The following is a 25,942-nucleotide window of genomic DNA, read 5'->3' as shown; positions in this document are numbered from 1 at the left end:
CTGCCTCCTGAACCCCTACGCTTGCTGAAGGCCTTCAGTTCCAAAGCCCTTTATACACCATACAATGAGATACGTTAGTCACTTAAAAGCAGTTATCTCTAGGGTGAGGCATACCATTTAACACGGCCACAAAATGCGTAACAGCAGTCTATTCAAAAAGTGAAGGAAACAAATATCTGACATAAAATCAAATTTATGTGGCTAGATGGTAATCACCCAACTGGGAATTCTGCCAGGGAATCAGGGTTAACAGTCCATGTCTTGCCATAAGATCTTCATCATATGTAATTATGTCTATAGCTGTGAGAAATGTTCATAATGAAAGCAGGAACTTGGGTAGTTCTGCATTTTACTCTGAACTTGAATTTCAAGCCAAACTCACCAGAAAAGAAAAGGATCATTTACACTTATTGATGCTTCATGTGAAACCAAAACAATTTCTTATAACAAAACAGGCTGAAGCCCTAAATTTCACACAGTTTTCATGTGAAACTGGGTGAGTTTGACTTTCGTTTCAGTTCAGCCCAGTTCAAAATGCATCTTACGTCTCATCTGAAAGACAAAATCTTCAACACCACAGTGATGGACTTCTGGAAATATGCTTCACATGACTGTAAAGAATAATTAACTAAATTAACAGTAAGGTTAGTTTTCACTAGTCTACATATCTCTTTCAGGTTTGCATGTCAGTCCTGAACAGAGGTCAGAATAGACCTAAATGCGGTGCACAAAATTCCATACATCACATGATGTGATAGGGAGACCATGGGAGGCGGGCAGCCAATGCATACTTTCTTCTCCTTTTACTGAAGACATGTATGGGCATCAAGTGATCAAGTACAATCACGGCTCTTGGCGTAGTAAACACGTCTTCCAAACAGGCCTCTTTGAGCGTAATCTCTTATTACAACCACGCACGCCAGTTATAGCCCAGACCTCAACAGCGGTTGCGACTCTATGCTGCCAAGGCATGAGGTGAAAGCACAGTGGTTGGCCTTCAGCTCACATTACTCTGCTGAGAGCCTCATCTCATACATCAGACCATGCCCTGCTGCTGTATCCTGCTGTTATCAGTACAAAGATGGAGCCTAGACCCTTACAAAAATACTAACAATTTTACAGACAGTAGGTTTCCAAAAGCAGTTAAGCAGCCAAGTCTCAAAGGATGTAACTGGAGTACTGTGTCCAGTTCTGGGCTCCCCAGTACAAGAGAGACATGGCGCTACTGGAGAGAGTCCAGCGGAGGGCTACCAAGATGATTAGAGGGCTGGAGCATCTCTCCTATGAAGAAAGACTGCAAGAGCTGGGCCTGTTCAGCCTGGAGAAGAGAAGATTGAGAGGGGATCTCATCAACGTGTACAAGTATCTGAAGGGGGAGTGTCAAGAGGATGAGGCCAGCCTCTTCTCCGTGGTGCCCAGCAACAGGACAAGAGGCAATGGGCAGAAACTGAACCACAGGAAGTTCCATCTGAACCTGAGAAAAAACTTCTTCACTGTGAGGGTGACAGAGCATTGGAACAGGTTGCCCAGAGGGGTGGTGGAGTCTCCTTCGCTGGAGATATTCAAAACCCGTCTGGATGTGATCCTGGGCAATATGCTCTAGGTGACCCTGCTTGAGCAGGGAGGTTGGACTAGATGATCTCCAGAGGTCCCTTCCAACCTAAACGATTCTGTGATTCTGTGATTCTGTAACTATATTTTAATTTCTTAAATATTCTTACAAATTTACCTCTAGGTAAAAAGTTCAAATCCGGACAATATTCAATGACAGAGCCAGGGGCAGAACCAAGAACTCATGCTTTTTAAAGTCTTTGGGGTTTGTTTTGGTTTAAATTTGTTTTAGCAAATATAAACTAAATAAATGGGGCCAGCTTCCAGGTGACACAGCAGCGCAAGGAGAGGCCAATCTGCTAATTCTCAGACTCAGCATGCAAACCTGTCACCTTACACCGCTTAAAATCTCTTTACATCAGTTTAGCTTTCCTGTCACTTTTATCTGTCTCTGTAAAGCATTACTCATCATTCACGTAGTGTTTAATTCTGATATGATATGTTACAAGCTACTTTAATTGTACCACAGCTGTACATTTAACTTTTACCAACAGTAATGACTTCACTGTCTTCCTTCTAATACAATACTCACAGAATAGGGATAAGATTTTTTTAAATACTAAACAGAATCATTAAATATTTGTAGATTTTATCTCATACTTAAAAGCCTAGCTTAAAAAAAATAAACAATCCTAGCCCCTCTCCCCCCAAAAAGAACAAAAGGAGAGGGCCAAAAAAGAGCTCTCTCTTCAAGAAAAAGCCATATACTTAAGAAAAAGTTAGCTTCAAGGAAACATGCATGGCATTTATCTCTCTATAGGAATTCAAAAAAAAAATCTCTTCATAGCACTTAATGATGCAAAACAATAAAAAAGAAAATGAAACTATCAAAAACGTATAAGGTATAGACAAGTACTGAAGATTGCTATCAAGTGGATAATCATGATTGTTTCAAAGAAAATCTAATAATTGACCTACATTCCCATCTTTCCTTGACCACAATTAACAATCAAGTGGTTCTCAAAAACTACTTCTCAATATCCAAAGGGGTTTTCTGCTGTTTTATGTCAGTCACCTCGAGTTGGAAGAGGAGTCTGAAAAGTATGAGGCTTAATATTTGAAAGGAAAAAAAAAAAAGACTAGGACAGGTGAACAGGGAAATGTAAAATTTAATCCTGCAAATATTGCGTTTATACAATTTACTAAAAATATACTACTTAAAGGTTAGCATTACTGTTAGGTGGGCTGCTGCATCAAGAATTAAACTGCAGAAAAAAGATTATAAAAACACTTGCTAAGAACAATTTCTATTCGGTCAGATTTTTCATTTAACAGGTCCCCTTTCTTCTCCTTTTACTGAAGATTAAAATGGAGGTTTGGATAATCAAGAAGTCTCAGATTACAATGTGCTTTCAATTAACCTCCTCTTGATGCTAGCAATATGTGACATCCACAGGTTGTCAGGGGAGTAATTCTGCTATCCGATTTTTTTTTCCTGTATCTGTTAATTGTTTAAATTGTGGGGTTTTTTTCTGTAATTGCTGAGCAAATGCATGTAGAATGGCACTGCCCAGGAGCTTACCAGGAACTACACAAGTGACCAGAGTTTTACTCTAAATCCTGCTTTTACCTGCTCTGGCAGAAAAATGAGCTGTGTAAACTGTGGGGAGCTCGTTGGCATACTTTTTCCCTCACCTGCTAATATGCAAAGTCCGCTTCCATGAAGACAGGCACAATATGGGCCCTGCACACTGGAGAATAAAGGGAGCATTTAGCATGTAAAAAGTAGCCAGTTTAATCCAAAATTTTTGTCCGAGATCCTGTGTGGCAGGCCAAATGACCCAATATAGTTCTTCTTTGCCAGGAAGACAAGATGCAGTCTACTGGGGTTGCTCAGTTATGTCATTCCCTGCAGCCCAAAGGACCTGTCACCTCCAAGTGACTGCACCTTCTGTTCTGCCACTGAAAAGTCCCCAAAGGAGTTGTGAACCAACCACGGAAAAGGTTTCAGAGGCCTGGACATCATCACTTCCTCCTTCAACAGTCACCCTTAAATCAAACTGGCCCATTCCATCTTGGGTTTCAAAGAAAGCAAATCAGCTACAAACAATACTGCATGCCCAGCTGGAGCTGCAGAGCACAAGTGGTCAGTGTGTCATGCCAAACCCTTTAGCTCAGTGAGAAAATTTTTATTCCTGCAGATTCCGTGTTTCCTTCCTGAGGATGAAATATAGTTATAAATTGATGAACAACACCAAAAGCTGATTTCTTATAAACCACAGACATTATAAAATATTTTGTCTTAGCAAGAACACTGTAAGATAATGTAGTCATTAAATAAGCTGAGTTCCCTTTGAGTTAGGCCACAAAAACGTTAAGAAGCTGATACTGCTGTTAGGCAACAGAAATGATTTCTAACTCATCTGACAGCTCCAAAGTATAAGCAGAAATGAAAAGCTACCAGGACAAGTCAGCTTTCTCCTGTTTGGTCAAAAAAGAAAATTCAGTTAAACCTTATTTTGATTTCAGATTTCACTTTGTTCACAGGTAATTTTTGAAAAATTATTCTTCTTATTAAAGGGAGACCAACATATGACACCTGTAACAGAATATACTGTTCACAAAACTTGGTTGCTTCTTTCCAGGTTGCTTCCTGAATTGCCAGGTTCAGAACATCAAATTTATTCCAGCTGTGAGAAGAGGAGAACATGCTTGCATGCAACCCCAGCAGAACACCAGGTATTCTAGGACACATCCGTGAAAAGTATACCTCATTCGCACAAGACCTCACAAGTCTGCCCTGGCTCAAGTGCAAAGTCATAGATATGATAAGTCATAAATGGTGAAACTAAAAATATTCTTTCAAGGGTCCTGCTCCATCTGCTAGGAAGAGGTCTAACCACAACCTTCAACCCAGTAAACTCCACTGAAGCAGAACAACGCCAATAATGTAGATTTGTTCTGTTGCCAGTATTTGCAAAACTGAGAATAAATATCATGTGATTCATGCATATGCCAAATCAACAAAGGAATACTTTAAAAAAGCTGAATGATTGCATGCTTAGAAGAGAAAATCAAATTATTTGCCAGAAGTTAAACATTAGCTCATCACCTTTCATTGCACCTTTTGCACAGTACCATACATGTATGTAGAAGTATGGTAATTCCTTCTATAGCTTTCTTGCTGTAGAGGAAACAAACTGCTTATTTTGATATTTCAGAAGAACGGGTGTATGTGCTGATGAAACTCCCAAACTGCAAATGTTTAACTTCCTGTTGTGACCTCTGTTTCGTTTAATATCAGTTACAAGTTTTCCCACTGGCTTCAGTGCAGACTCAGAACATATTAATACAAAAACAAGTCAAGTAGCATTCATTAGTTTTTTTTAAAAAAAGGTGAAATAGTATCATTGGTTTAGTTAGTGAATGAATTACAAAGCATTCCAATTCAGGAAAGTGAATGAGAATTTGTAAGTATCTGCCAAATGCTCAAAAAATTGTCTAGCATAACGTATTGCTTGTAGACTGCTAACACCAACTTCTAGAGAGTCAGGATTACCAGGCCTGCTTGCTTACATGATGTATTTTCTTACCCAAGATAGGATGTCCTAAATGCTTATATGGGAGAATAGAAAGCAGTCAAATTGAATTCCACATGGAATAAATTATTGTAGAATTAGGGACCAGTTTGAAGGCAATTCTAATTAACAGTTAACAACTTCTAATCAACAAGTTTCACATGCTGACAACATGCATTTCCTAAGGATTCTAAGAGAAGCTGTGACTCCTCAACATATTTGGAAAAAAATGCATCACCTTAACAAAAATTATTGCCAACAATTAAAGTCACTATATAACTTTGAGATTAAAGTAGTTTCAGTAACTACAGGTATTGCCATTAAAATGACTGAAAAATATCAGAAAAAAAGATGCAGAAGTAGCATATACAGCATTCTGGTAACAGACACTTGAACTTTCATTATATTATCCTTAAAATCCAGAGATATCAAATTTTCTACATAAACACAACCAGAGCACAGGACTGGGTACATATAATAAATTTAGGATTATGAGAATAAATACACAAAAGCGTGTCTGGGGGGAAGAGAAGATAAGTAATTCATTTACAATATATCAGTTTAGAGCATGAAACACCCTGTAACCCTGAACAAAATTTGGGAACAATGACCACGACAGCCAATGTTTTTTTTCTTAGGATCACTGGATAATTCAGGCAGGAAAGGACCTTGGAAGGTCTCCAGTCCAATGTCCTGCTCACAGCAGGGCCACATCTGAGGTCAGATCACGTGGTTCAGGCCTTTGTCCAGTTGGGTCTTAGAAACCTCCAAAGTCTCTGGGCAACCTGCTCCTTGCTTGACTGTCCTCATCAGGGAAAAGGGTTTTCCTCATAATCAGTTTGAACCTCCCTTACTTCAAACTATGGACATTGTCTCTCATCACTGTGCCACGTACCACTGCAACAAGCCCAGCTCTGCTTCCTTGCTCACCTTCTTGCGGGTACCAGGGGCTGCTGTGAGGTACCTCGGAATTGTCTCTTCTCCATGCTGAACAAGCCCTGGTCCCTCAGCCTCTCCTCACAAGGCAAGTACTCTAGTCTCGACCATCCTGGTGGGCCTCTGCTGAACTTGCTGCAGTTATCGATGACCTGACTGTATTGGAGAGCCTAAACCTGGATGCAAAAATCTAGACGTGATCTAACAAGTACTGAGCAGATGGGAATAATCACTTCCTTTGCTCACCTGTCTGTGCTCCTGTTCATATGCCCCTCAATGCTGTTGGTCCTCTCTACTGCCAGGGTGCACTGCCAGCTCACGTTCAGCTCGCTGACCTCATGACCACAAAGCCTTTTCCACAGAGCTGCGCCCCAGCCCCTCAGTCCCCAGCCTGGATCGCTGCCACGGGCTCTTCCTTCCCGGGGGCAGGACTTCGCATCTGTCCTTCTTGAATGTCATGAGGTTCCTGTCGGCCCCTTCCTCCTACCTCTCTGGGTCCGACTGGGTGGCAGCCTTGCCCTTGGGCTTATTGACCGGGCCCCCATTCAGTGCAGTCTGCACAGTTGCTGGGAGTGCAATGCGTCACCTCCTCCACGTCACTGATAACAGTGTTGAACAGGACGCGTCGTCCCAGGACGGAGCCCTGCCGTACTCCTCTTGTTACTGCCCTGCAGGCAGGGTGCGACTAACTACGACTCTCCGAACCCAAGCACGCAACCAGTTTTTCGCCCCGCTGGTTGTGCGCCCCTCCAGCTGATAATGTCCTAACTCGGACACAAGAATGTGGTGGGAGACAGGGTGGAAAGCCTTGCTGAAGCTGAGGCAAACGATACCCACTTCTCTCCCCTCATGCACAACTCCAGACATCTTGCTGCGGACAGCAATCCAGTAGGCCAGGCATGATTTGCCCATGGCGAATGCAGGCCGACTGCTGCCAGTCATCTCCTTCATGGGCCCAGAACCAGAACCTCAGCCTTCCCTGAGGACTTGCTGCAGGATTTTTCCAGGGACTGAAGAGAGGCTGGCCAGCCTGTAGGTCCCTAGATCGCCCTTTTGGACTTCTGTGAAGACGGGGCGCGACGTTTGCTGTCTTCTAGTCATCGGGTTCTCCCACAATCCCCATGAGTGTTCAAACGTGGTGGAGCATGGCGCTGAAAGGGCATCGACCAGCTCTCTCGACTTGTCCGGGTCGAGTCCTCTCAAGTAATCCCTGCCTGGATGCTCAGGCACAGCTGCGGTTCCTCTCCTCCTTCAATCCTGTCTCTAAGCACAGAGACTTGGGAGAAGCCCTTGCTGGTGGGGGCTGAGGCAGAGAAGGCACTGAGCACCTCAGCCTTACCTGTGTTTGCTGTCACCGAGTCTCGGGCCCCATTCAGCCATGGGCACACACTTTGCTTGCCCTGCCCTTTACTACTAACGTGGTGGTAGAAGCTCTTGTTGTTGCCTTTGATGCCCCTGCAAGCCTGAACTGCAGCTGAGCCCTGCCTTTCTCGGCCCCATCCCTGCCTGCCTGGGCAGGGTTTCTGTGTTCATCCTTTGCAGTCTACCCCTACCTACCTGCACCTCCTGCTACACTGCTTTTCAGTGCCTTTCAGTCCAGTGCAGTTCCCCGCTTATACAAGATGGTCTCCTGACAAGTTGACACGTCTACTTGTCTTATGAGCTGGAAATACATTCAAAAACAACTGGACTTGCCTTCTACAAATTTGTCTATCAAGAGCTATTAAACACAAAAATATATATGCAACCTCTGGCTGGGAAAGTATCTGTGCCCTAGATTTTTTATAACCTTGGAAGATGCCCTGGGGCAATCCCATGGCATACACTTTGTTGCATCCTTTCCCTTTGCATCCATCTGTTACTGGTTGTTGTTAGAGAAAGCATACATGATAGATGTGACAGATAGATCTGACAGAAAATGGCCACATTTAAGTTCTTTTTTTTTTTTTTCTTAAAGCATAATACATGTCAACAGCATGAAATCAGCTGTAAACCACTGGATTCCACAATCAAGATTCCCACTCAAGAATGAACAGTCAGATAGAGAGAAACAGCTCTTAAGGATCCCTTGCATTCTTCTATGAAGTACCTGGTACAGATCACAGTCACTACGTGAATTATGGCAATTCTGTCTTTCTCTAGCAAATTCTCTCCTTGTGAATTATTTTAGAGATGAATGAGATTGTCACCACACAGCATCTACAGCTTAGCATGGACTTCAAATGATCCCTCTGGAAAGATGCAGAGCCCAGTTCTTTTGTTTCGCTCAGTCATTACTTTGTCACTGAAAATGCTGTAATAGAGCCTGTCCATGTGTACCACCACTCCTGGGATTTCATGCAAGCTTGTAAAAATTACAGCAAAATGATAGTGTCTGGCAAAGCACCAGAAAGTTTGGAATTATTATTCTCATAGAAATATAAAAGAAATACTACACCAAACAATACAGTAAATCATACATCTGTACCTGCTGTTGAATTCTAGCCTGCATCAGAGGTGCTCTATGTAAATGCATTTGATAGAATTGAGCATGACTGCTAAATGTGCCCCTGCTGTGTCTTTAAATCCTCATTAGTGTTCTTTAAGTCAGTGCACCTGATTATACATTGCACAGCAGGAAGATCTAACAAAGTATTGTTATTTGTGTTATCTTTTTATAACCTAGCATCACATTCCCATTAAAAATGTATAGTGACCTTACCCATGTCAAGGCTTTCAAGAAATAATGCACTGAGATAATTGGTTGTTTGGCATCATACACAGTCTTTATTGTGTATGTCAAGCCCTGAGTCATACTAATATATTTAACGTTTCTCATTAGGACATAATAGGAAATTGTGCCTGTATAAATCACATATTTATTCCCAACACGTGGCTTAGTTACACTGTGTAAAATAATGAAAACGATTTCCTGTCCACACTAGCTATGTCTCACATAGAATAAAATGCTTTTATTAGATTTATTTTGCACCACAAGATCTGGATGGGTTAAGCTGCTAATATTTTTAGAGCAATGATTTCTGCATAGGCATACAATGTGATGTGTACTGAAATGTGTACTGTGTCTTTCTGAAGCAATTTAGACTACTAATATTAATAACGTGATAAACTGTCTCCATCGTCATTCTGGATACTGAAATTCAATAAACATTATTAAAATATTCTAACCACTAAAATCACAGCCACAGTGGTTTCAGCAGCAGTGCTGATCAGACAGTAAGTGAGGCTGGACACAAATCTGAACAATAATTTCCTCAGTCAACATAGATGATTCACAATAACGCTTCATATGTTGAAAGCTCATGCCAAGCCACTGGTTCACAAGTGTCAAGATAACTCTTTCCAGAAAATATACCTTTTCTGAAAAAATCGCTCCTCATAAGACTTTGGCTGAAAGCACTTGTATCAGCTATCCAAAGCATGCATGTGCATGAGAGATATCTCTTAATTTTTTTGTGATGAAAAGCATCAAAGCTACGTCATTGTTGGTGCTGTTTTTTGAGATACCCATCCCCTTGCTCAGAATAATCAACACAGAGCCTCTACCAAACTTCTGGACTCTTGTTTGTATGTGTATGCATTAGGTATATGGATGTACACTTTATACTGTCTGAAGACACTAATAAATTCTGCATTTCCAGAATTACAGAAAAAATATATAGTAATTCTACTTCTTGTTCTGTGACAGGAGTAATAAATTATCCACTATCAAGAGAAAATTATGAAAGTTTGACTATCATCATTTATCGTTAAGTTTAAAACAGTCTCTGAAATATAACTCAGGCTTTTTTTTTTTTTTTTTTTTAAGTAATGACTGCATTCTCTGAGGGATCATTCGTCTGAGAAGAAGTAGGAATCTGAATTTCATTTCAAGCCGGAAGAATGTTTCCTGGTTCAATAGATTACGTTTATTACTCTAAAACACTAAATTGAGGAATAACCTGAATACACTAAACCTGAAGAAAATTATACAGCTGATCAGTTCTGAAGAACTACTAGATTAATTCAAGAGATCATTGCTAATACTGTTATGACTATATCTAATTATCAAGCCTTGCAAAATCCTATGTAGGCAAGGCAAATCTTTTAAAATAGATTAGCAAATAATCTTTTACATTTTTGTCACCATCAACTACCGTAACACTATTCTAAGGTCAGACATGGGGGTTGCGTGGAAAATATTTGTTGTAATTTTGCAACGTTGATACTAGTTAAGTACTTTACATACTCACCATGTTGAATGGCCTGCAAAGAAGTTCGTAACTAGCTACCATGCAGGATTAAATCTTGTAACAGACCAGCTACCTGGGACTTCCCCAACGTTCAAAGCAGTTCAAGCTTATTCATACTTGAAATGCCCAGATTCACACCTCACTAGTTAAAAACATGGGTTCATAATTTTAAGTGTAATAAACACTCTTGAGATGGGACCTCAGGAAGACGTAAAGGAGCCAGACACTTAAATGATACTATAGCCCAATGAGAAGTAGATGTCCACTCCATTCCCCTTTAAAATTTTTCTAACTGTGGTAAAATTTTGAAAAATAAAGCTTTAGGAATTTTACCTCAATGAGCAGCAATTTAAAAAAACAACTATAACCAAGCTAGCCAAAACTTAGGTTCCTTAGCAAATGTAATATATCTCAACCACATATGAAAAACGATTTTTTTCCAACTGACCAGACTGCATGTAGGCATAAGCTTTTAAGTCATCTACCTTTGGATTAGAAATATAAGAGTTCTCTCTTAGATTGACGTATTATTTTGAACACTGTTTCTCCATACAACAATTCTATCAGGAACAAATGGAAAAATACACATGAAAATATACACATACTTCATAAAGAAGGGTAAGTTAGTGAAAACCAGGTCTTGTGGAATCTGTCATAATCGCAGGGCTACTCTGGACATTACAACCTTTTAGGATTCTTTCTGGTGCCTGTAAGCTCTAGCACTAAATAATTATGTAGTGTATTGGAAGGTCTAGAAGTTGCTTAAGTGTCACAAAGTGAACTCTTTCCTCACTTGCCTTGCTCATATCTTATGTGGGACTTTTAAAGTTGTTTTGGGAACAGTTAAAGACATTTTAAGTCACATATGCCTGGTGTGATCTTTTATGTATTTACTCTAAAGTAAAGCCCCACTTGGGAGAATTCCGAAGCACAGCAACGGAACAATTTCAGTGTTTTAAAACACTTTTTCTGACAAAAACAATTCTGTTTGTCATTATAAACATTCCATGGTCTCTGATCCAAGGCCACTATGAACCACCAGATGGACCCCAGTAAATACAAATGAGTTACTGTTTTGATGCCTTCCCTTGCATACTGCAGTAATCATTACTGATACAAACTTATGAGAAAACACAAAAATAAATAACAAGTCTGCTAGAAACCCAGCCAGAAAAAGAAACTCTGGTAAAAAGAAGATCCAACTTCATACTTCAACTGATAAATAATTACCACCAGCGGGAAGTAAATTTGGCAGAACTAACCCCAGTCTGCATCCTGGAATTAACAGCAGAGCATAGGCTATCTAGTAGCCTATCATCTGAACATCAACTGAACGTTGTCAGCCTCCACTGAAAATACATTAAAGTTTTTCAGCAAAAGCAGAAGCAAATCCTTCTCCCTGAATCCTACATTCATGAAATTGTCTCTTTTCCCAGTGATTCCCTCTGACAGAAACTGGTTTCACATTAGGCAAATAAAGGGTATGTTCTTCCATATAACACTGTATGATCAATTCCTTACCCATCAGATGCTTCCAAAAGAAGTAGCAATTGTCATTCGACTAATACAAAAGGATTCTCAAGCTGTATATAGCTCTTAGAAACTAGAAACTAAGGACATCATTCTCTGTTTTGGAAACCTGCTACATCCAATAATAAATCTTTTCCTTCAGGCAAATGTGGTAAATAGCCTTGATCATAACAAATTGTTGCTACAGATCAAAGAGTAATGGCACATTTATATTCAGAGTAAAATAATAGCCAAACTATTGCTTGAGGCCAAATACTCTGTTGAAAAGCACACAATAGGAGCTGGGTATTATTATTACCACCTCCTACATGTATTTCACCAACCAAAGCGGGTGAACTGGTCTGAGTAAATTAAAGCCTGAATCTTCTTAATGTTAATATAAAAACTTCTTTCTAGCATACACCCAATTTGAAATTATGAAGGTTCTAAAACTGTTGAGATTTCTATTATTGCTACTATAGAAATAAATAGCAGGTGAGCACACTTTATAAATGCCTTCCATATATTTAAATATGTAGTAGTTAAGATAATTACCCAGCCTCTTCTGACGCTTATTTTATCAAGCCTTGAATTAGCAGTAGATAGTGTATTTTTATTGTGCAGAAGTCATATTTTCACAGCGGTGCATGTTGTTTTTCATCCTCAAAGAGCTCTAAAAGTATTGAATAAGACGGTAAGATAGGTAAAAGGATTCACCTTATTCAAAAGAAGAATTTGACTCCTTGTACCTGAATAGCCAGGATTATATCAACTCTGACTCTCTTCTGAATATAAAAAGAGATTATCTTTGCTTTCTGCAGAGATCATGTTATTAAGGCAATTCACTTGTTCTACATTCTGCGATAAAATAAACTCTGCTGTCACGCAGCCTGCAGCTCCTATATCTCATCCATTATGTAAATCTCCAAAGAGTAGTTCAGCAAACATCATCTCAGTTCCACTGCACTTAAAAAGACTACCCTCATATCTAAGTTAATTTTTGTTAGGATTCCTAAGACCAATAGAAACTCCTTATTTCTCAATCTGAAAAAGATATTCTCACTATCATCTCTCTTTAAAGAAGAGTCCAAAACTAAACAGTTAAAGTCCAAAACTATACAGTTTTAATTTTAACTCAGACTCAACTCCAAATGTTTGGTTTCAGAGGGGTGCATGATCACCCCTAAAACATAAGAAAATCAAAAAGCACAGGAAACACCAATGGGAATTGTTTTGAATCTCACTAGTTTTAGTACAGTATCCTTTCTGATGCTGTTTGGTAATGCTAATACTGAATATTCCCATACTACTTAAGAATTTAGGCAGAAATCCTCTGCACGGTTACCTATGTTTGAAACCTAAGGCTTTTGTTTCCATTTGGGCAATGTCCAGATGTATATCACAGCTGACTAGCAACCATAGCTGTAGTGGACTGCTAACAAATTGAACTGAAATAAAAACAAAAAAACCCAAATAAATAGCAAAGTTCAACAGAAGGTGACAGCCTCAAAGCAGAAAATTTGCCCTTTCATGACTCATCACTGAATCTGTGAACAAGAAAGGCTTAATGCATCACCTGGAGTACATACAAAGTGCAGGGTGGGAAATATAAGAATGGGTCAAGATTTAGATTAATACTAGGAGCTTATTTTCTCATTAAAACACATGTCTTTCGTATATGAAAGACAGTATCCAGTACAATCATCATTCAGGTCTGTTAGTAGTGGGTAACAGTATTAAAATAACTGCCTTCTTATGTGTTATACTGAATTCTAGTGCATCATTCTGTGTCTTCATATAAGCAGAAGTGACAAACTGCCATTGTACGGTATTATTCTCTCCATGTCATGTCAAAAATACTAAAATCCAAATGCATTTATTTCTAGCACTAAGTGGTTTTTGCCAGATATGTAGGAAAAGGAAAACAGTAAAGCCTATGTAGTATTTCAATTTCTGGTTCAATGTATCTTAATCAGCACTGCTGAGCAGAACAAGAGCCATATTTTTTTTCCTTCTCATTGAGAAGTAAAGATTAACTCCAAAATGCAGTTAGCTGTGCTGCTTCATAATACTGAGAACTGAAAATTCCAGCAATATGAAAGTATCCTTATTTTCATACAAACACTTAAATCCTGATAACTATTGACCAGAAACAGGTCATTAGGAAGCAAGCAGAAGACACAGGCTCTCGAAATCCCTGATTTAAACTTATTTTCCTTGACGAACAATGTCCAACAGAACTGAACAGTATTCAGCTTCTTGGAAACATGAAAAACCAGAGAATATACATTTAAACATTTTTTTCCCATTAGGTACTTTGAAAACTTGTGTCATACTTCTGAAAATATACACATTAAAATGGTCTCGTCAAACAGCTTAGAAACTAAATGCCCTGTGCTTCTCTCTCTGGAGTGGCATAAATTTAGTTGTTATTAGAATTAGTGTAATTGTTCTTTAAGTGCTCTAGGAATAAAAGGTGAAATGAGCTAAGTGACTGCTCTTTCGCTCCCATGAGAACATGTCACTGTGGAGAACAGCTCAGACAGTAAGAGCAGCGCTGCTGGGGGATGCCTCAGAAACCCCTAGACTGCGGAGAATTAGTCCAGTAAAGTGAAGCTTGATGCACTCACAGTGTCAGCACCAGCAAGGTTTGCAGACACAGGCAATTACTTTTCTTATAAGGAGGGTTTTAGAGATCCCATGGGAGGAACTGCCTTCTGGAGGTGCCTGCTACCTATTGATTAGGGGAAGACTGGAGCCCTCAGCAGAGGGACTGAAGTTAAAAGCAACAAACCCAAGTCTTTGCAATCATGTTCCCTCGCACTCTGTCCGGTCACTTGTGACTGGTCCTCGGCAGGAGCATCAAGGATAAAACAGGAACCAAAACAGTTGGTTTGGCAGCACCACTAAATAAAGAGGGATGGGGTGCAATCCCAGGTGGTGGGTCTCTGGCCATACATGCTGCAGATTTATTAGGCTATGCCTACAGCAACAGGTAGAGCAGCACAACAGGAGGAGATCTGTTCAGTGAGACAGTTTTGCTGAAGACCCAATGTCCATACCATACGTATTTCAGGGGTTTACTTTGGGCTAGCATATCTACAAATTGGAGCATGTCAGGTATGCTTCTGGAGCACATCTCCTGGCTTAGTTTTATCCAACAGGCATCTCGCTTGCAGACTCCAAGGCCACACTACCAGGCAAAGAAAAGCACTTACAACTAGGAGAGTCACAGAAGCATGTGCCTGATCTAAACTAAAACAGTAATACAGATAACACCTTAAGCTCAATTTCTGGACTGCTCCAGCTGGCTTTCTCCAAAAATAAAACCAGCATATGGTTTAGGGGACTGACTATTCCGTGGAGTCCTAAAGCGTGGACCAATCTGTACCAGTTTAACTAGTCCTTCCCAGTCCTCCAAGACTGCCCCCTCAAACAATCGCACATACCCTCACGCCAGAGCCCCCAGTGTGCAAGATATACCCTCTATTTCAAACCATGAAAACACCATGCTGATAGGCCTCAGATTATTTCCAATATTTCCACTCCAATTATTTCTACTTTGAACTGAAAGCAATAATCATAATACTTATAATAATAATGGACAACAGGAGCACCACAAAGGTAAGTATGGCACGACACCTAAACTCAAATACTCCATACTCAGTAGTACAGATTCAGGCAATGTGCTCTGGAGGGAGATAACCTCGGCCAGTGTGCAGCAAGGACTTTGCACCACTCAGACTGCGGGCCACAGTTTACTCCTTGAAGTGGATGCATTCAGCAAGGCAGACAAAATATCTCCCGCACTGAGGCAGCAAAGGCAGAAGCAGCCAGAACTGAAGAAATCCTCATGCCAAATCCTAATACTGCATCATTATATAGTCCATGAAATGGCCTTTCAGAAAACGCAAACAGTCAGCTTGCAGTCTCTTTGCGTTACTCCCAACAGGCAGTAACTTTGTGTTTGCAACACCTCTTCCCTCCTATTCCCAGTACAGGAACGTTAACATAGTCAAGCATTTCAAAGTCCCAGAAATTTGAATGAAGGTCGTCTGTGTCTGCATTATAAAGCAATCTGTCCTTTTATGTTCACAGGCTAGTTTTTGCCAATCCTATTCTCAGCTGTCACTACAGTTTTCAAGGTGAAGGTTTTTGGGTTTTACCTCCCAAATAAATAAACCACAAAACAACTACAAAAAGGACCAGTTATAGGAACACCTTCATCACAGAAAGAATTTAAGCTCAGAATTTAAGCTTAGAAGTTTATCAGAATGTCAAGCAATCACAAACCAGGTCTTATAATCACCAGCAATAAGTAACATAAACGGTAGATGTCACCACATTTGCTACCTAAGATAGAAGATAACTATTAACTTTCAAAAGTGGTTTAAAAGGTACTCTACTGCATGGAGATACTTCAACAAGTGCCAGAGCAGACCCTCAAACACGGCTCTCATGTACATCCATGATTTGATAATCACAGACTCATTATCAATAGCAGTAAATCGGAGAAGCTGTGATCCAGACCATCACAACAAGAAGATCTACCTTTAGTTTTCAATGGCATTTAGTAATTCTAATAATATATGCACTGTGAAAAAAACTCAGATATTACAAGTATTTCACATTTGGGTTACATTTTGTCAATTCTACAGTAATTACATTTCTGAGAGCTTCACTACAAAGTTGGCCTTCTTCCTCTCCTGTAAATTACCTCTTACGTAAATATTGCCACCATACTTTTTTTGCAAATATCCATTCTTCCTGTTTCAAAACACGATTTAACAAATATGATTTTAATTCAAGAACTACTGCAAAGTCAATGCCGTTAAACCATCCCAGAGCTGTTTCAACGGGAGCACTGGGACACAAGTCATGCACGATCCTGCTGAGTAGCTACAGAGCTAGAGACTCTTCTTCTGATTCTTGAGAAATTCGCCTGGACAGTTCTCCACTGCCTACTTAAAAATGCAATGTTTTAAATTTATTTTAAACCACTGTTTGAAGCTTTCACAGAAGATAAAGCTTTGACAGGGAAAGGTTAGCCCTTGTGCCCACTTTAGTGGGCATCTTTGCGCCCACTTTAATTGTTTTTCTAAAGTTTGAGGGTGCAGAAAAACTACATTATCTTGAACCATTACTTTACATTCTTCTGAAATAACACTTCTACATATATATTTTCTTTCTGAGAGATGAATCTTAAAAGCAACCATTAAAACTTTCCGTAGATGTTTGCCTCCTGTTCCACACTGGGGCGAGGGGAGGGGAGGACATGAAACAAAAAGACAAAAGCCTCAAAATTATAATCCAACTTGGTCTAAACAAGGTCAGGTCACAAGCCAAACACTAAATACAATTAGGTCTTAACTCTGATGAACTGCTTTTATGTGTATATATGCGTGTGTGCTTTGGATACCCGCCCCAAACCAGCTGCTGAGGAGCACTGTGTAAACACACCAGAACAGTTGGGAAATGAATGGAACAGTGCCAAGATCTGAGACCCATAAACATGAAACCATTTAGGCTATGAAAGCAACTGCACAGCAGAAATCGAAAAAGAAGTGGTGTAGAACAAATTTTATACTGCTGTTAGTAAGGAAGCCTAATAGGAATGCTGAGGCCTTCCCAGAAATCATTTATTAATTTTACAATGGAAAAGGGAAAATGAATCAGTCCAAATGTAACAAAAGCGTGGGAAGCTGACAGGATTCATTGCAGGCACCTTAAATGCCTTTTTCTACTTGGAACAAATCAGTTTTGGAAATGTCCCCAGGAATTTTTCAGCCATCAGGACCAGTCCCAAATCTACCGCACCCTACCCACAGCTGACCTGAGACATCTCTGGGCCGAATCAGCAGTGACTGAGCCCCGCAGCTATGCTGCTCTGGATGCACATCTGTCAGAGCATGCCTGCACCCAGCAGCCCATCAGTCATGCTGGCACCAAATGACGAAGGAAGGAAGGGAGCAAGAGACAACACTACATGCAGCAGACGACCTTCACGTGGAACAGGAAAAGGAAGAAAATCTCTGCTACTCTTCTCTTTACTGAAGACAAGGCTTGGGAAAAAGAAAAATCAAGTTTTACTCTCTACTCACTCTACTGTTTCAGAATAAATTGTGTATTTTCAAGTGATTGCAAGTAAAATCTGCCCTCTGAATGTGACTGGCCTCTGGATAACAAATTGACTGCTATCTATTCATACTGTAAATATTCATTAAACACCTATCACCAATTGACTGTTAATGGACTGATCTTGATAAATGCTAGACAACAGATGAAATCAAAAGGACTTCATAGTCTCTGTGCCTTGCTGAATTTGGCCATCCGTCATTTTTAAGTGGTCATTTGTTATGTTGCTTTATCCAAGACATTTATAATCATAATGAATCGAGACAAAGCATCAAACTACAGCCTCTTTGCCTTAGAGTAATCTAAACTGAAAAGGACGTGAAAAACGGATGGACTGATGGCCAGTGCTAGATAACTCTCTGGAGATTAATATATTTTATCCTGTTGATGTTTCTATTCATAAGTGTACTCCAAGAAGCCACTGGATAATGTTAGATGTGAAAGACCATTTAGAACAGTCACTTCCTTTCAAGGAAAACTGTATTTGTGAATTCAGAGGGGAGAGCATCTGACAGTAATCAAACACATCACCACACTGCTACTAGAATTCTGCTACTTGTATGCTGACAGGATACACTACACAAATGAAAACATAAGAACTCACAGAAACTCCTTAAAATATATTTAATAAAAAAGTAAGTTAACCAATTATATCTTATCACTTCTGTTTTTTGGGGGGTTTTTTTGTTTTTTTTTTTTTGAAATCTGAAGTGGATGGATGAGCAGACTGTAGAATCATACGAAAATGTAGATTAGAAGGGACCTCAAAAGGCCAGGTGGTCCAAGCTCTTTGTCCAAAACAGGGCTAGCTCCAAAATTACCTCAGATTGCTCAGAGGCTTGCCCAGGCAAATCTGGAATTTTTCCATGGAAAAAAGATTCCACAAGGCCTTTGGGTAACAAAGATGCCACCACACCTCTGGGCAGCCTGTTCCAGCGTGTGGCCATCCCCAGTGTGAAAAATGTTTTCTTAAAGTCCAGTCAGAATTTTTCACGGTGCAACTTGTCTCCACCGTCTCTCACCCTTTCCCTGTGCACCTCCAGGAAGAATCTGGCTCCGTCACCCCCACAACCATATAACCATATACCATAACACTCCCTTAGGTAACTGAAGACAGCTGTACGATCTGCCTTAGCCTTCTCCGCTCAGGGTTGAACAAACATAGACCTCCCATGCACCGGCAGCTCCAGCCCCCAACATGCAATGCCCTCTGCATTGACAACATCCTTCTTGTATGGGGGAACCCAGAACTGGGTTCATTATTCTCAGAGGCCTCATGAGTGTCAAGCAGAGGGAACTACTTCCTTTGCTGGTGACTCACTAATGCAGCCCAGGATACTGCTGGTCTTCACACTGCAAGAGCGCACTGCTGGCTCATGTCTGACTTGTCCATCAGGACCCCCAGAGTTTTTTCTGTAAAGCTGCTTTCCAGTCTGTCAGCCCCCAGCCTGTACTGGTGCATGGGGTTATTCTTCCCCAGGTGCAGGACTTTGCATTTCCCTTTGCTGAACTTCACAATGTTCCTGTCAGCCCATTTCTGCAGCCTGTCGAGGTACCTCTGAATGGCAGCCCTATGCTCATTACTGCTGGACTCAGTCCTACATTTGCAAAGACTGCCAAACAGAAAGCATGTAATGAAATAACTCAGTACCCTCCCTTCCTTAGCTGCACATATTTTGCACAGCTTCCTCATGATTACTGAGGGATAGCATTAGTTGGATTTGTGCAGTACCACATACATAACCAACAGCTCAGATGACCAGTACCCTCCTACGTCTTGCTTTGCATGAGAGTTAGGAAAAGTAAAACAAGGGAAAAACAGAGGTACGGAGACTGGAATGAGATGAGCTCCAGAAAAGATTTCCTTGCATTGAGTCCCCGCCTCTAAATAGCTGAACCAGAATTTGCTTTTGGCTGTTTCTTAAAAGAGATGACATGCAGGTTACACTTGTGCGATAGAACTTTTCTTGCTTATCATATAGCTCTCTTCAGAAAATGAGCACTAACTTCCCAACACCACGGAATTCAGTTCTGCTCTATGTATTTTATATCGTCTTTTGAGCATTGCATTAAATAGCTTAGAACATCATTAGGCCCAACCAAATGAATTGCTCAGTACTACTTCTGTAGGCTATCCATGAAACCACAACATAAGAGGGAGTCTGCACCCAAGACCAATCATTAAGAATAATGCAGACCTCCCTTTTCAATCTGTGCCATCTCTTCTCCCCTCTGCCCTCTGATTTAGCTCTATTACGTCCTTTCAATCTTGCCCACTTCTTTTTGGCTCAAAGTCCAAGACTTTATGTTCCCCAGGACTGTCTGAGCCTGCTAGTTCCTCCCTGCTAGTTACCAATTTCCTTATCAGCTTCAACACTGGTATCTCACCTTCATAAATTTGCACTCAGTCATTGTACACTGGAAAATGTAAATATTAAATGTCAGACTGAATCAAGAATTGACTCTCGGGATTCAATCTCTGTTATTAAGGATCATGTATAACCATTGTAGGCTTACATGCATTCAATATACATGTATGCTATCAGGTTTACCTCACATTTCTTATTTTGCCGGCATAGATTCATCTGACCTCATTTTATGAAACATAAAAATCTATGTTCATATTTCTTTTAATAGTTGCATATGTGCTTAGTCATTTATACATAAAACTACATTTATATATATATTATGATATGGTCTGAGGTAGACCAACAAATAGCTGAAGAATACCAATAGAACACACACACATGATGCAACACAAGTTGATTACACTGCTAATGATATATCAACATACCCATGTTTCAAATAAAGGAAATATTTTGGCTTTTAAAAGTCGGTTAGCAAAGCAGCATGTTCCTAGTTCTACAATAAAGTAAAAGGCTTAAGTCAGATACTAGGTAAAATCTAGTCTCTTTCTTATTGGTGCCAGAACTTTTTCCTCTGATTTTAAAAGTGACCACAGAAGAGTCCTCTCCACCTCTATTGCTTAAGTTTTCTGGAATCAGTCTTCCCAGAAAAGCAATTTTTAGTTTCAGATTTTGAATCCTACCACTTACCCACTTTTTTTGTTTGTTCAACTATATAATCTAATCATGGTACTTTTCTGATCTAAAAGTAGAAGAGTAACAGTCAGACCCAGAGTACTACATTTGCAAAGATTGCCAACTAGAAAGCAAGTAACGAAATAATTCAGTATCCCCTTGCCTTAGCTGCACATATTCTGCCCTGCTTCCCCATGATTGCTGTGGGATGGCATCAGAAAGACAGGCAAGAGTGGAACTATGGTTTGGAATGAAAGAAGCCATCCTATTTGCCTATTCTTCCTGCCTTCTGCCATCACACTGCATTGGATCGAAAAAGCAGACCTAAGAACAGAGATACAGAAGTAACAGGGCTGCATCTCTTGTATGACGAAAGTCTTTCCTCAAAAACTTGGGAAGAGGCCACATGAGTCAAGAAGTCTTTTGAGTCTGCCTGATCTGAAAGTGCGCTCTCCTTTGCGGAGACCTGTAACCTTTTTGGTTACAACTGTCCCTCACAAGGATCTGACAAACCCTTAATGTTTTCTGCTCTGGTGCAATTTCCCAAGCCAAATACCTGCCACAGTCTACTAGTCTGACCCAGTTTCTCCTCAAAACAATTCTATGCAAGCCACTACCACACTATGGTAGTACTGCTCTGTGTTGTGCTGTTTTGGGGACAATATGAGGAGCACACTGTAACATACTAATATTCAGAGATAATTCACAGATAAGTAAGTGGGTCTTTGCGTTCTCTTAAACTTTCTGCTGGTAAAGAGGGCCCCTTTGTCTGTCTGTACAGAATTTTACCAATGCAATTCTGGAACACACAAGCAGAGTTTAAAAGGTATTGCTTTTTCACTCCACTATTTACAGGCAAGAGGTCTGAGCAGGGAAGTGTTTGCTTCCCCATGAAGTGAGCCTATCCCAAGCTATCAGACACTGGTATGGACCAAGCAGCTGTGGACAAGTCAGTAACCAAACCAAAGAAAAATTTGCTAAGACCCTGTACGCTAGTTTTAGCAGGCAGCAACTGCTGGTTCCTATCTGGTGGGCATATGGGTCCCTGATCTTGGAAAGAAATTGTATGCATTACTGTAGAGCTACTAACACTGCTCTCTCTACTTGGGTTTAAATTTGGGTTCTGGATCTTTGAGGTGTTTTCTGAGAGCTGTATATATAAAGCAGATATTCTATGGACACTTCTGAACCAAATACTGCTTTGTTGGCTGTTATTTCAGGAGACAGGATTCAATGACGCAATTGCTTCCTTCAAGTCTTATGCTCCTTGTGAACCACACGGTATCTAAAATCAGCATATCTACTACCTATTATAAACGCAAAAAAATCTAACCCTAGAAAGAACTATAATAAACTCTTCAGCATCTACCAAATCAGTTGTCAGTAAACTATAAATTTTTAATCCACTCTATATTGATATAACCAAATTTTCACTGAGATAAATAAGAATCTTAGCCCTACTAAATTACCTTGCTACAATGAATAGAACTATAAAATTACAATTCTGATGTTAACTGAGACTGCACTTTTGGAACATCTTAGTTGCTGCCCTTTTGATTGTTCCTATCCCTGAATGGGATTCAGGGAATGAAGAGCACTTTACAGAAAAAAGGTTTTCCATCATAACATGTCCCTATTTGACAGTCACCAGCAGAGTTTCCAGAACGCCTTGTCTCGCTGAATTGCTGTACCGTATCATGTTGTACTGTGCACTGTATTTGTCATTACAATTAGTTTGCTCTTGTGTAAACCCACAGGCATAGTCCAGGGACTGGTTAACATAGCATCCCAGCCAAAGTCTACAGTTCACAGTCACTAAAACTAGTCAGATCAACAGATGTCAAGGCCTACTCAATTTTATCATTTTGTAAAGCATAACAGTAAAGTCAGCAAACCACTGAGGTACAATAACAGTTTTGTTCTTTTTTTAACTAGCACAGAAAATGCATACGGCTGGACCAGCCATTTCTTAATGATAAGAAAACAAAGCACCAAGATACTTACTAATATATCGTATTCTATTTGATTTCATAAAGAGCATTTGCCAATGTGACATTTGAGTGACATTCAAGAATGTATTAAGCTGCACAACCAGTAGCTGCAGTGGAAGACATCTCCTGTCTAATCCTCCATCCTTGCACAGAAGAACAATAAATACTACTGTGTATCTGCCCATTTAAACACCTGACTTCAATGGAATTACCTCTTTTCTTAATGTACTATGCTTTCCTTTGAACAGTCAGGGTTTTTTTTAAAAAAAAAAAAAAAGACAAACAAACCAGTCAGAAACTGTTCTGTTAGGCTACATATATAGCAATCCCTTGCCTGAAAGACAGTACAGTATGTGAAGTTCAGACTGGTTATTTCACCTATTATGTTTTGTAATAGAATATAAATTTTTGATTATATCAGTAATATTTATATTGCATATGGTTGTAAAAATGTCAACCAACTTTTATGGCTTTCCTCTTCATATGAATATTCACTCATCCATTCGTCTCTAGATCCACTTCAATCCTGAAAAGAAAAGACGAAATAATTTAGTATTTCTGAGAGAATTGAAAAAACGGCATTTAATTGATGCATTTTCTTAGCGTTTTATTAATTTCTCAAATACTACAGCTTGTATAAATAGAAACCAAAACACAGAAGTCTGTTCTAGAGTGAAACAGAGTTTAGAAGAACAGCAAGATTATAAGCATTTTAAATAAAACTGGATGAATATGCCAAATAAAAATATACGGGAAAAAGCCTTATATTTCCTGTTAAGTAATGATTTTAGTCAATTCTCTTAGTGACTTAAATTTCTGACCCATTACTGAGCGCACTAAATTCCAACTGCTTTAATTAGCCTTCAGGCCTCACTGTATATCAGTATGATGTGACTGTATAGGTAAACTTTCCAGCAGTTATTGAGTGTGAATAATCTTTACCGGTATTTTAAAATGTGTCTCTCAGAAATACTAAGCGAGATCTGCACAATAACTGCATTAAAAAGCAAATACATTTATTACTACTCAAGTCATTACTCCAGCCACAGAAAATAACTGAAGACTGTTACAAAATTTGAATACGTATTTATTTCATGAAAGGTTTTCCATATATACATGATTATTTTTGTTATGATTCCACATGAACCCATAAAAGAAAAAAACCTATAAAAAACACAGATTTAAATACAGTATTACACTTCTGGGGGGTTTCAAATTTAAGAAAATATATAAGTCCAATATTCTAACTTTTTTAAAGCCTTAGGAAAAAAAAAGCCTCAAACGTTCAAAATTTAAATAACTGACAGTATGTCTTAAACCACTTGCCAGGATATATGGATATATCCAGATATAAATTCTACTTACTTATGTCTCTTTTAATAATGTAAATGGTGTGAAGTCAAAAATCTGAATCTAAATCACAGAGTTGTTATAAACAATCTGCCATTATTTTTATATCATTTAAAATAAGGTTGTCCTTCAAACAGTAATAGAGCACCACCTGCCCATTTTTAAATCGCAACTCAGTATTTCATTATGGCTGTATATATGATAACATGGCTAAGAGGTTTTAACAAACTTAGCAAAGTTTTACACTGAAAACAAGATAGGAGAGTCCAGCAGGACCGTAACATTAGTACACATTCATATACCATGCTAATATTAACTTGACAAAACACCATGCACTTATGTTTTTTATTATGAACCTTTAATATTTTCTTAAAATAAAATAAACTTAAGTTTCAAATTAATATTCATATGAATCATAAAAGGTTATAAAATCCTGAGAAACACTGACCTTACTAAATGTAATTAAATACTGTATGCTTACAGTGCTCTAACTGCTGTTGACTACTTGCCCTGTCTCTGATGCATCCTGGAGACTGCCCTTTTTTTTGTTTAATCTCCCTTAGCATAATTTGAACTGCTTCAAAATTTCCATTTCATGAAGCAAATTTTCTTTGGCACACAACCAAGCCAGCAAGTATTGGACGTTATCAACTCTTTTTGTTTTTCCTTGAATAGCACACTGGAAGAAGAACCTTTGAGTTTCTAGCAGCTCTTTCTCTGTGCCAACGTCCAAAACTGGGAGAGCTGGACCAGGTTCGGTGGGTCCTGGATTTACGCAGTGTGGTTATCTAACCTGAACAGGAAAGGATTCATCAAGCTCTTTTAAATTAAATGCAACATCATGCAAAAGCTTCATGGAGTCTCTGTCAGACAGAAAGCTCCTTTGACCTATAATTGTTTCCAGTTCTCCACATTTTCTCCTCTTTACTATCTCCCTAAACATACGCACACACAACCCTCCTACAGTGCAACTTAGCTTCAAGTTACACACAAATGCTGGAAGTCCTATTAGGTTACTGTGACTATGGCAATAAAGAAAACATGGGTATGTGTTTTTAAACTGCTAACTTACAGCTATCTAAATAATCAGAGCTGCAGTTGTTTTACGTTATTAAATCATGTATGATGGTCCCATCCCAGTGAAAAAGCTACTTCTTTAGCAATGATAAATAATTGGTTTTGCTTATTAATTTTCTCTGTGTTTGCGCAACTTATCAAGCACTGAATTGTTCATTTCCTTCTGCTTTTTGAATCTTTCTAGTCTTCCTCCATGTGGATTACAGACTTGTGAAAGTGCTTCCACTCGTCCGTGTCTTTGATAAGGTGCGCAAGCACAAAATCAGCTCCAGCGACGCCACTTGCCCACAGCTCAGCCCTGCGGTGGCTCAGCAACATGCACGCTTGGCAGGTAGGACACGAATGACTTCTCCCAGGCCTCATGGGACTGCCAGCAAGGGGGACAAATAACATCTGTTTTGACAGGCAATGCACACTTGCCACAAATTCCAGGCGTACAGGCCAAAGACCTGTGTGTAATCATGACTATTTTCAGCTGCTTTTGGGGCGAGGATGAAGAGGTAAACGTTTCTCAGAAAACATCTGCTCAACTGGTAACTCCA

General features: G+C 39.6%; 1 protein-coding gene across 16 annotated transcripts in view; it reads right to left on the bottom strand.

Annotated features, from left to right (window-relative positions):
• The window catches only part of KLF12 (KLF transcription factor 12), a 277,654-nt gene that overhangs the window by 178,756 nt on the left and 72,956 nt on the right, over window positions 1-25,942 (bottom strand). For 13 of the 16 annotated variants that reach the window (XM_068929636.1, XM_068929646.1, XM_068929643.1 and 10 more), the window contains one exon: window positions 23,436-23,499. The exons of 2 other annotated variants lie outside the window; for them this stretch is intronic. In XM_068929636.1, the coding sequence (XP_068785737.1) occupies window positions 23,436-23,456 (21 nt within the window). In that variant the 5' untranslated portion in view covers window positions 23,457-23,499. Of the gene's footprint in view, window positions 1-17,639; window positions 17,702-23,435; window positions 23,500-25,942 lie in introns of those variants that run through there. One more of the 16 variants, XM_009680157.2, reaches the window with a different exon arrangement.

Source organism: Struthio camelus, chromosome 1 (genome assembly GCF_040807025.1).
Source record: "Struthio camelus isolate bStrCam1 chromosome 1, bStrCam1.hap1, whole genome shotgun sequence".
NCBI lineage: Eukaryota > Metazoa > Chordata > Aves > Struthioniformes > Struthionidae > Struthio > Struthio camelus.
Note: the sequence above shows the minus strand (reverse complement) of the source record. Positions and strands in the feature narration are given on the sequence as shown.